The sequence below is a fragment of the Saccostrea echinata genome, unplaced genomic scaffold (genome assembly GCF_033153115.1).
Source record: "Saccostrea echinata isolate AGI-Se365-2 ecotype Australia unplaced genomic scaffold, CSIRO_AGI_Sech_v1 ptg000036l, whole genome shotgun sequence".
NCBI classification, from domain to species: Eukaryota; Metazoa; Mollusca; class Bivalvia; order Ostreida; family Ostreidae; genus Saccostrea; species Saccostrea echinata.
The window spans coordinates 1,525,001-1,537,126 of record NW_026889785.1 but is presented as its reverse complement, the minus strand read 5'-3'; the positions used below and the strand labels follow the sequence as shown (position 1 = coordinate 1,537,126).

General features: G+C 34.8%; 1 protein-coding gene across 1 annotated transcript in view; it reads left to right on the top strand.

The window, feature by feature from the left end:
• The first annotated feature begins 413 nt into the window (after window positions 1-413).
• The window catches only part of LOC133199833 (uncharacterized), a 43,525-nt gene continuing 31,812 nt past the window's right edge, over window positions 414-12,126 (top strand). Inside the window, exon 1 of the mRNA XM_061335660.1 lies at window positions 414-1,060. Coding sequence (XP_061191644.1) covers window positions 414-1,060 — 647 coding nt within the window. The remainder of the gene's footprint in view (window positions 1,061-12,126) is intronic.

Below are 12,126 nucleotides of genomic sequence, written 5' to 3'. Positions count from 1 at the left end.
AAATGTTTGTTCTGTAAATATACATGCCGACTATAAATAAAATTTACTTGACTTCACTTGAGCCGTACGCATGGTACGGGTTTTATATCATGCCAACAAAAACAATAATTGTAACCTTTAACCTGCAGGAAGCTAAAGTGTTGAATGATGCGTGCGAGCCCGAGGGCGGCATCGACTGTAATCGAGACCCAAATAGGTGAAGCATTGATATACAATTATTTTCTTTTTTGCGCGATATTTGTTTCCCTAAAATAATAACATGTATTCAACAAAATACTTAATTTAATTGAACCATGTATGCAATTTTAGTAGATCTAATTTGGAAAAATGTTACGAAGACTTAGAACGCTGTTAGTGCTGAGTGTAGTGAATACTCATAAGTACGAGTTCCCCTGACACCGTCACCCGCTAAGATGGCGAACAAAGAAATGGGACCTGTTCCTTCGTCAACGGTTTCATCAGATGACACATCAAGTGTCGAGAGCATAAGCCCTGAAATAAAACGCAGCCTTAAGAGAAAACACAGCAGCTCGGATACGGATTTTACAGATTCAAGTGAAAGTCGGCATAGTCAGGAACGGAAAAATCCTAGCGATGTTGAAGGTATAACAACTAGTACCAGCGGTGGAAGCGATATGCGCTCAAGCAGTGAAAGTCCTATCCTTGGGTCTGAGATACCGTTAAAATGTAGCGATTGGAGTGACCAAGTTTTCCCCCTCTTGCGTGTAGAGGTGATGCCGGAGGTTTTCACTCCATATGTTGTGTTTTCATCATATTCAGATTTTTTGGAAAGTCAGAAAAATAAGAGAAGTAAAATAATAGCCATGATGAACGATTCCCTTGCAGAAAGGAAAGTTGTTCTTGATTGCTATAATTATGCAATGGAAAATGTTTTGGATCTTGAGTATGAACATATTGACCATATTCCAGTTCACAGAGTAGAGGAGCTATTTGAAAATACAGAGACTTTAGATAAATCCTCAATGAGGGATTGGATGAGGCAGTTTACAGAGAATGATCTTAAAGCAGGTGGTAAGGACTTGAAAGAAAAATTTAAAAGGTAATTTGTAGTCTTCAATAATTTATTTCCCTTTAAAACTCTTTTTTTTTTACTTTTCTTTTTCTTATTGTAAGTCTGTAGCTGAGGTATTCTCTTTAGAGAGGTGGAAAGAATGTGGGTGGTTACGTTTCGATTACTTGTTCGACCCGCATGGTTTTGACACAAATCCATGTTCGACCCGTGTGGTTTCGTTTCAAAGCAATTAATTAACAATTAATTTGTTTTGGAACAAAATTAATTAACACTTTCAACAGTTTTAGATTTAATTTTTACGTCTACATTTTTTTTATATCGCCCACATATATTTTAATAATATAAGTAGTTTAATTATCGTATGTAATTTAATTTGGAGAAACGTACATTGTTTAGACAGTGCATATAGGATCATGGTGCAGTTTTGAAGAAGTATTTGATTAATTTTTATGGAAAACTGTTCAAATATAATTCATTATTAAAATAATTTCATCAACATCCTTTTTCCGCTATAGTAGAAAAAAATGTTATGAAACCATAGATCTGCATGTTGACTACACATAGGGAAATGATGACCTATTGATACGTACATCTCTGAAGCCATACAATATACAGCTACTGAAAATACATTTGTTTACCCTTGACATGTAGGGATATATATTAGAGTAGGTCGAAACCACTTGGGTCTAACCACGCAGGTCGAACACGGAATCGTAACTTAACCACCAACACCGGTGGACAGGCTTTCCCCTACATCCACTTCTTCACAAGTCTTCATGTTTGATTCTGGAAAATGTATAAAATTAGAACCAGTGGCCAGGTCCAGTACAATTAGTACATTTAGCTAAGTAGCTAAAATTACCTACCGTAGCTTTATTTACCTACCTCAGGTAGCTTTATTTAACTATTTCAAGGCAACTTTTCACAATTTTGCTTTTTATTTTAAAAAGACAAAAAGTTGCAAGTAAATGTCTTTTAATATTTATTCTAGGTATTATTTGAAAAGCAATTTAAAGCAGAGATAGTTTTAACATTGCTGCGTTTGAACACTTTTAAGGAAAATATGTATTTCCATTGTTTGAGTAACTGTACACCACCTTGTGTGCGATGAGGGGTGGATAAGTATGATTACTTCACATTGTGCTCATCTTAACCAAAACTGGTTTTCTTTATTATTTCACTCAAGAAGCAACAGCTAGGTCACAAATTAACTGTTGTATATAGCCCCAAAACTTTTAGAACTTTGATTGCAATTGCGCAGAAAAGAACACATCTTCAAGAGTGATTTTTTCATGAATTGTTTTCAGATGAGTTCAAAGTTGAAAATTATCACTAAATAAAACTACTTTAGGTAGGTAAATAAAGCTATGTACGTAGCTAAATCTAGTGATTGTACCAGACCAGGTGACAGACCACACTTCAACTGACATTTCAACTCAGATATGTCTGAATGTATGTACAGTGGGTCCTGTTTTATCCAATAGTCAAGTTGTCAGCCAAATTTTATCAGACTAGCAGAATATTAGAATAGCCGATTGCTCCATACCGAGTCCAAAGATAGATGTATATAGCTACATGTATTGTTAAATACATTGTAGCAAATTTCAAGCTTGCACTTTTCTTTTCGTTTGATTAGTTTACTTAGTGACTTTCTTAAAATAAATTATTTCACTTACTTATGAATTTAATATAATAACATTTTTCAAATAAATTGATGTATGAAATATATTCTTTGATAGTTATTGCCATCTTTATTCAGCACATGTTTACATTCCTTCTTCGATGGTCACCATTTTGGAAACGGAAGTAGACTAAATGCTTGACTGATAATCGTAAACTATTTTTTCCTGGATAGACTATGAATTAAAAATAAACAAAAATATTAAATAAATGTAATTGTTTTGTTTTTATTTCTTTTTTTTTAATATGGTTACGTATTTCATACTGTTTGTGACAATTCTCTGGTCAATGAGTGTACCAGTCTCGTACTTGTCTGCTAAAGTGAGATTTTAAGAACCATGTGGAGAAAGATGTTATGAATTTTGAGACGTATATTTAAAGTACGGGTCGTTTGTAATTTTAATCATAAATTTTGCACTTAAAAGTGAACAAATATTAAAGCCAAATGACCAAGTTAAACGACTGAATAGACTTATTTCATTATCCAAGCAAATCACAAGCTAATCAGTTCAACAATTAAAATTTCACGCCAAAAAAGTTGCAAATAATTGTCATAATTATATAGTGCATCATTGATTACTAATTAAAAACAAAAAATTACACATATATTATTAATAAAATACAATGTCTTAGTTGTAAACCCATTTGAAATTGGTTAAAAAATGAGCATTTTTGTAATTAGCTCTACTGGTCAGAGACCAGAAGAGCTTATGCGATAGTAATGTGTCCGTCGTCCGTCCGTCTGTCTGTCTGTCTGTCTGTCTGTCCGTCCGTCTGTAAACAATTTTTCAAAATGCTACTCCTCCTACAGTTTTGGTCTGATTTCAATATAACTTGGCACACAAGTAGACTACACTAAGATACATAATTCTGTCTATCGGTTTTTGATTTCGATGAACGGTGTTGCCATGGTTACTAAAATGAGAAATTTCTGTGAAAAACATTCAAAATGCTACTCCTCCTACAGTTTTGGTCTGATTTCAATATAACTTGGCACACAAGTAGACTATACTAAGATACATAATTCTGTGTATCGGTTTTTGATTTCGATGAACGGTGTTGCCATGGTTACTAAAAATAGAAATTTCTGTTAAAAACATTCAAAATGCTACTCCTCCTACAGTTTTGATCTGATTTCAATATAACTTGGCACACAAGTAGACTATACTAAGATGCATAATTCTCTATATCGGTTTTTGATTTCTATGAACGGTGTTGCCATGGTAACTAAAAATAGAAATTTCTGTGAAATACTTTCAAAATGCTACTCCTCCTACAGTTCTGGTCTGATTTCAATATAACTTGGCAAACAAGTAGACTACACTAAGATACATAATTCTGTATATCGGTTTTTGATTTCGATGAACATTGTTGCCATGGTTACTAAAAATAGAAATTCCTTGAAATACCTTCAAAATGCTACCCCTATAGTTTTGGTCTGATTTTAGTATTACTTAGCATACAAGTAAACTACACTAAGATACATAATTCTCTGTACCAGTTTCGGATTTTGATGAATGGTGTTGCCATGGTTACTAAAAATAGAAATTTTCTTGAAATACTTTCAAAATGCTACTCCTCCTACAATTTTTGTCTGATTTCAGAATAATGTGGCATACAAGTAGACTACAGAGATACATAATTGGTGTTAATGTTTTTTGATTTTGTTGAATGATGTTGCCATGGTTACTTAAATCAAAATTTCAGTAAAATTGTTTTAAAAGGCTACTCCTACAGTTTTAGTCTGATATAATAATAAATCTTGCCAAAAAGAGACTAAACCAAGGATAATTATTCTATTTATTGCTGTTGCAAAGTTTCAAGTCCAAGTGCTACTTTTATCTTCCTTTATAAATACAACCAGTAGAGCTACAGTCTCATCAGAGACTTCTGGTTTTTTGTCTGTAAACATATGTCTCCCCCCCCCCCCCCCCCCCATGAAACACAAAAAGCTTTGGTATGAATTTCTGAAGTTACAGTCCATATTACCTGTAAAAAGGAATTTTTAAAGGAATTTTTGTTGTTTTTTTTTTTTGGGGGGGGGGGGGGAGATATTTTCTATTTTCCATTGATTTCTATAGTGAAAAACACAAGTTTTACCAAAATTATACAGTTATCTCTCTTTGCTTTCCCAAAGAAGTAATGTTTTTTTGAAAATTCATATATTAAATATCTATATAGATAAATATGAAAAATCATTCAAATGTGTTAACTTTTGAAAATTTGACTTGGAGGTAGGTGGGAGAACAATACAATCATTTGCAGTTCTTTGGACATTTTGCAGCCTATGATCATAAAATTTTGTAAGTTGATGCATCTTGGATCCTCGAAAAATGTCAACTCAAAAGTAGGTCACCATGACCTACTTTTCAATTTATATGACCATAATTAAATATTACAGGTACTAATTGGCATAGAATCATCAAACTTTGTCAGTTGATGCATCTTGGGTCTTAGGAGTAGGTCGACTGAAAAGTAGGTCACCGTGACCTACTTTTGGAAATTTATTACTATAATTAAATATTCTGGGTACTAATTGGCTTAGAATCATCAAACTTTGTCAGTTGATGTATCTTGGGTCCTCGGAGTTCGACAACTGAAAAGTAGGTCACTGTGACCTACTTTTGAAATTTTATGGCTGTATTTAATATTTTGGGGTACTATTTGGCTTAGAATCATCAAAATTTGTTAGTTGATGCATCTTGGGTTCTCGGAGTAGGTCGACTGAAAAGTAGGTCACTGTGACCTAGTTTTAAATTTATATGACTATGATTAAATATTTTGGATACTAATTGGAGGTTGACTGAAAAGTAGGTCACCATGACCTATTTTTGAAAATTTATGGCTTTTAATGAAATATTTCAGGCACTAATTGGCTTAGAATCATCAAACTTTGTCAGTTGATGCATCTTGGGTCCGCAGAGTTATTCATCTGAAAAGAAGGTCACTGTGTCCTACTTTTGAAATTTAATGGCTTTTTAAAAATATATCAGGTACTTATTGGCTTAGAATCATCAAACTTTGTCAGTTGATGCATCTTGGATCCTCAAAGTATGTCATCTGAAAAGTAGGTCACTGTGACCTACTTTTGAAATTTTATGGTTATAATTTAAACAAGCTAATTCGGAGAATTTCTGTCCCTTAGGGAAAAAAGAAGAGCATGTGCAGTTCGGGGGGGGGGGGGGGGGGGGGGGGGGTCACACTGCCCCCCTGTATTTATAGAATTATTAAATGTATACATGTATATTGAAGCAAATTTTTAAAAAATGCCAATATGGATATAAAGATTTCATTGCTTATTCTTTAATATGTGTATAGAAGATTATTTTTAATATACAGAATATTTATCACACTGAATAATGATTTTATGAGTTTGTACATGCCAGACATCGTAACTTTTTCATTTCACATGTTGAATAGTATGATTTAGTAAATCCAAAAAAAAAAAAATTTGAAAAAAAAGAGAATCATCCGGGGATTGAACCCAGGCCTCTCACTTGCTAAGCGAGCAACATACCACTAGACCACGGACTGGCACGGAGGCACTTGAGTATGGAGCAAATTAAATGCAAATGTTAACTCACATATGATTGCGCCTATGGGAAAAGGGCCCTTATGGCAATTTTTACACATTTTAAGTTTTTCATGGATATTAATAGAGCAAGGTTAGAAGTTGCTAAATCTGAATTTTTATGACCCTACGTCAACTCTAAGTAGGTTTTTTCTTCATTTATATCAATGATACTTTAACAGGTAAACAATGACGTCAGGTTACTTTCGCACCACCGTCAAAAGTTTTCAGAGTGAACATGACTTTCACTTTGCATTGTAATGTTACTACGGTAATAAATGTATGTTATTGAGCATTTTGAGTCATTGTCTCTTTTAATAATTGTATAATATGATAATAAATAGTTGTATTAGCTACATGTATTATCCATCATGCAGTGGTGTATAGAATTATGCGTGTTTGTTCGTTTGTTTGTTTTACATTTCACTATGCTGGAATGTCAGGAAAACCCAAGAAGCAAGCGGCTTCTGTTCAATATCAATTTATTCTCTCAAAACCAAAGTATTTATCTCGTGTAATAATCATTTGAGAAACCTATAGAATTCATTCGAAAATCATTTCATATTAAGCATGGCTCTCGATAGGACAAGATGTCATTTTTTTTCGGGGGGGGGGGGGGGGGGGGGGGGGTGAATCCAGTATAAACGATATCTTCAAAAAAAATTCTCGGGAACAACAATAAAATAGATGCTGCTGGGTAGTGAAAATTTGTTGTTTTTTGATTTTGTTTTCTAGACATAATTAGACAGAAAATTTGTGAAATGTAGTGAGTTACTGTATACGCTGTACAACAATTTAAGGACATTAAGTTGATACACTGCATGTTAAGCAATATTCGATAAAAGAAATTTTCAAACAAAAAATCAGAAGGACTTCTGCCCGCATGTGGTAACAAAACTTCTTTTTTTTAAATTGAAATGATACACATTTTTTCAGTCACAGCTAGGAACATTTTTGAATAATTAATTTTAAGTGAGCAGGTTGATAAAATATAAACAAATGGATGAATTATAATTCACATGCATTTAAAATGAAAGGAACAGATCCAGGATGACCAGTGGTTGGATTGTGTGTGTGTTTTGGGGGGGGGGGGGTTAAAAGTTAAATGACAGAAACATGCAATACTTGTAGTTAACATGAGTTTAATAGCATACGAGGGTTGTCGTATTTTTAAAATCTTCCTACATTTTAGGTGTGCAGGGGGGATGCCTTCCCACCACCAACCCCATAACCTACAGATACGTCATTTGGTTAGGTTTGAAATAATATTGACATAATTGCTCAATTTATTTTTGCACCTTGAACTCTCTCCTTAAGTACATGTATATGAGCAGGGTCATTTTCAAAACAAACAGCGATCATGTGCTCTACATGCCTGGAACTCGAAACTTAACTGCTATCAAATCTAGTTAATCATGAGAAAAAATGCGTCCTAGAATAACGATTTTGTTTGATTTTGTAAAATTAAATGGTTTTAGAAGAACATGGGTATTAATAGATATCAGGTATTTTATTGTCATTTCAACAAATTTTATCCGAACTTTGAATGAAATCAATATGTCATTTTTAGCTCACCTGAGCTGAAAGCTCAAGTGAGCTTTTCTGATCACCCGTTGTCCGTCGTCCGTCAGTCTGTCTGTCCGTCCGTCCGTCCGTCTGTAAACTTTTCACATTTTCAACTTCTTCTCAAGAACCACTGGGCCAATTTTAACCAAACTTGGTACAAAGTATCCTTGGGTGAAGGGGAGTTTAAATTGTTAAAATAAAGGGCCAAGTTCTCTTACAAGGGGAGATAATCAAGAAAAGACAAAAATAGGGTGGGGTCATTAAAAAATCTTCTTCTCAAGAACCACTGGGCCAAAAAAACTGAAACTTATGTGGAAGAATCCTGGGATAATGTAGATTTTAAATTATTAAAATCATGACCCCTGGGGTAGGGCGGGGCCACAATAGGGAATCCAAGTTTTACATTGAAATATATAGAAAAAATCTTTAAAAATCTTCTTCTCAAGAACCACTGGGCCAGAAAAGCTGAAACTTATGTGGAGGCATCCTGGGATAGTATAGATTTTAAATTGTTAAAATCATGACCCCAATGGGGTAGGTCGGGGCCACAATAGAGAATCTAAGTTTTACGTTGAAATATAAAGGAAAAATCTTTAAAAATCTTCTTCTCGAGAACCACTGGGCCAGAAAAGCTGAAACTTATGTGGAAGCATCCTGGGATAGTGTAGATTTTAAATTGTTCAAATCATGACCCCTGGGGGTAGGGCGGGGCCACAATAGGGAATCCAAATTTTACATTGAAATATATAGGAAAAATCTTTAAAAATCTTCTTCTCAAGAACCACTGGGCCAGAAAAATTGAAATTTATGTGGAAGCATCCTGGGGTAGTGTAGATTTATAATTGTTAAAATCGTGACCCCCGGGGGTAGGGCGGGGCCACAATGGGGAATCCAAGTTTTACGTTGAAATATATAAGAAAAATCTTTAAAGATCTTCTTCTCAAGAACCACTAGGCAAGAAAAGCTGAAATTTATGTGGAAGCATCCTGGGGTAGTGTAGATTCTAAATTTTAAAAATCATGACCCCCGAGGGTAGGGCAGGGCCACAATGGGGAATCCAAGTTTTACATTAAAATAAATAGGAAAAATCTTTTAAAATCTTCCTCTCAAGAACAACTGGGCCAGAAAAGCTGAAACTTATGTGGAAGCATCCTGGGGTAGTGTAGATTCTAAATTGTTCAAATCATGACCTCGGGGATAGGGCAGGGCCACAATAGGGAATCTAAGTTTTACAATATATAGGAAAAAACTTTAAAAATCTTCTTCTCAAGAACTACTGGGCCAGAAAAGCTGAAACTTGTGTGGAAGCATCCTGGAGTAGTGTAAATTCTAAATTTTTTAAATCATGACCTCCGGGGGTAAGGCAGGGCCACAATAGGGAATCTAAGTTTTACATTGAAATATATAGGAAAAATCTTTAAAAATCTTCCTCTCAAGCACAACTGGGCAAGAAAAGCTGAAACTTATGTGGAAGCATCCTGGGATAGTGTAGATTCTAAATCGTTCAAATAATGACCCCCCGGGGTAGGGCGGGGCCACAATAGGGAATCCAAGTTTTACATTAAAATATGTAAGAAAAATCTTTAAAAATCTTCTATTCAAGAACAACTGGGCCAGAAAAACTGAAACTTATGTGGAAGCATCCTGGGGTAGTGTAGATGCTAAATTGTAAAAATCATGACCCCCGGGGGTAGGGCGGAGCCACAATAAGTATTTCAAGGGGGAAATCTGGTAAAGAACAGCATGGGTTACTCAGGTGAGCGATGTGGCCCATGGGCCTCTTGTTTCAAATTAATATCAAATAGATTTTTCTAAGAAATAAATCATAAATAATTATATATATGTTGTCGTTATGAATCAATGACATGCAGATTAATTAATAGAATTTTTTCGGCTGGGGGGGGGGTTAAAAATTAATTGAAAGTTTTATATATCCAGACAGTTAAATGCGACTGGTTCATAATATTCCTGGACTGGCCAAGTTTTTAAATGACAAATTTTTACGATGTGGCACACATTTAGGTACATGTAAATATTGTTATGTGATGGTGTGTGTAGAATCCCCCCCCTCCCCCATTTTCGCGGCTTCTTTATCGTATGAAATTCTAATGTTATTGTTTTCAAATGTTATTGTTAATGAAGTTTTACAATGTAAAATTCCATTCTTGCCCCATGCCAGAGACTTGGATATGCTTATTCTTGTAAAGCTTTACAGATACACTGTAAAGTAGTTAGGTCCTAGTAATATAAAATGACCCTGGCCCTCTTCCCTGATCTCCTGCACTGCCACAAAAATAAAAACTTGCAAACATATTCTTAGTCTTTTGTGCTGTATATTTTTAGCATTTCATTTAATTTGTACAATGCATATATGTAAATACAATTTGATCTTAACAAGATTTATTTCAATAAATCCAAATAACAAAATCAGCCCGTTTAAATAATTCAACGGCAAGTTAAGCAATATCATACTATACCGATAACTGAGATTTTTTCTTTAAAAATGGCTCCAAATGGTGCATTTTCCAGCATTTTAGATTGAATTAGTTAGTTTTTGGCCACTTTTTTCCTAGTTGTTTTTCAAGACCGACCTACCCAAATTTTCAAGAAATTGAACAAAAAATTAAAATTTTGGGATTATTTTTAACTTCCATGTTAACTTGAAAAATGAGACTTTTCTAAAGAAAAAGTTAAATGTAAAATCTGATAAAATTAGAAATATCGCCATTTGCTATATAATATCCAATTCTTCATTTTAAAATGCACGTCCAACACACTGTCGCATGTGAAGCTTTGTCTACCAAAATACAACTGCATGATGTGCAATTTTCCAACACTTAGAACATTCGAATTCTGTGTAGAGACCCTAATTACTCTTTTCAACTACTTGACTATACAGTTCATATAATTTGCAATATATACACAAAATGATATTTCATATTGAAGAATAAATATAAATTATTTTGGAAAATAATTGGAATTATTGCTTATTCATTGGGGGGGGGGGGGGGGGTAATTATAATTTCTAACATAAATGCACTCTTTAATTCTATTTTTAGGTCACCTGAGTTTACTCAGGTGACCTATTAAACTCAGGTGACCTATTGCTATCTGTTTTCGTCCGTCGGCGTGCGTCGTCCGTCGTGCGTTAACATTTGAACATTTTCAGCTTCTTCTCTGGAACCACTGAACCAATTTCAACCAAATTTGGCACATAGCATCTATATGTGAAGGGGAGTAAAAATTGTGAAATTCATGACCCCTACCCCCCTGGGGCCTGAGGGGTGGGGCTAAAACCATCAGAATTAATGCAATCTTTAAAAATCTTCTTCTTTACTCCTGGGCATCAAGCAGGTAAACTGTTGGCATGAATGTAATAAGCATTGAGCCCTCTACCTAAATTGTGAAATTTATGGCCCCAGGGTCAGGGGTTCTGCTGCTAGGGTGGGGCTCTGTTGAATATGTAGTGAAAAGCATTATTCTTAAAAAATCTTCTCCTCTGCTCTTCGGTATTTAGGAAACAAACAATATGCATAGTTATGATGAGGAAAGGTGTCTCTTCTAAAATTGTGAATTTCATGGCCCCTGGGTCAGGGGTTCTGGTGTTAGGGCAGGTATCTAATGATTATATAGTGAAAATGCATTAATTATTCAAAAATCTTCTCCTCTGCTCCTGGGTACTAAGCCGATGAACTAAGTACATAGTTATGATGAGAAAGAGTGCCTCTTCCAAAATTGTGAATTTCGTGGCCCAAGGGTCGGGTTCTGGTGTTAGGGTGGGGCTCTGTTGAATATATAGTGATAATGCATTATTTCTTTAAAAAGCTTCTTCTGTGCTCTTGGATATTATGAAAACAAAATAAATACATAGTTATGATGATGAAAGGTGCCTCTTCCAAAATTGTGAATTTCATGGCCCCAGGGTCAGGGGTTCTGGTGTTAGGGCAGCGTTCTGTTGAATATACATGTATAGTGAAAATGCATTATTTCTTTTAAAAATCTTCTCTGATCCAGGGCAAACAAACTGAAGGCATAGTTATGATGAATAAGGGTGCCTATTCCTATGTTGTGAATTTCATGGCCCCCTGGTCAGGGGTTCTGGTTTTAGGGCGGGGCTCTAATGATTACATAGTAAAAATGCAATAATTCTTTGACAATCTTCTCCTTTTCTCCTGGGTAATAAGCTGATGAACTAAGAGTATAGTTATGATATGTAAGGGTGCCTGTTCCAATATTGTGAAATTCATGGCCCCTAGGTCAGGGGTTCTGGGGTTAG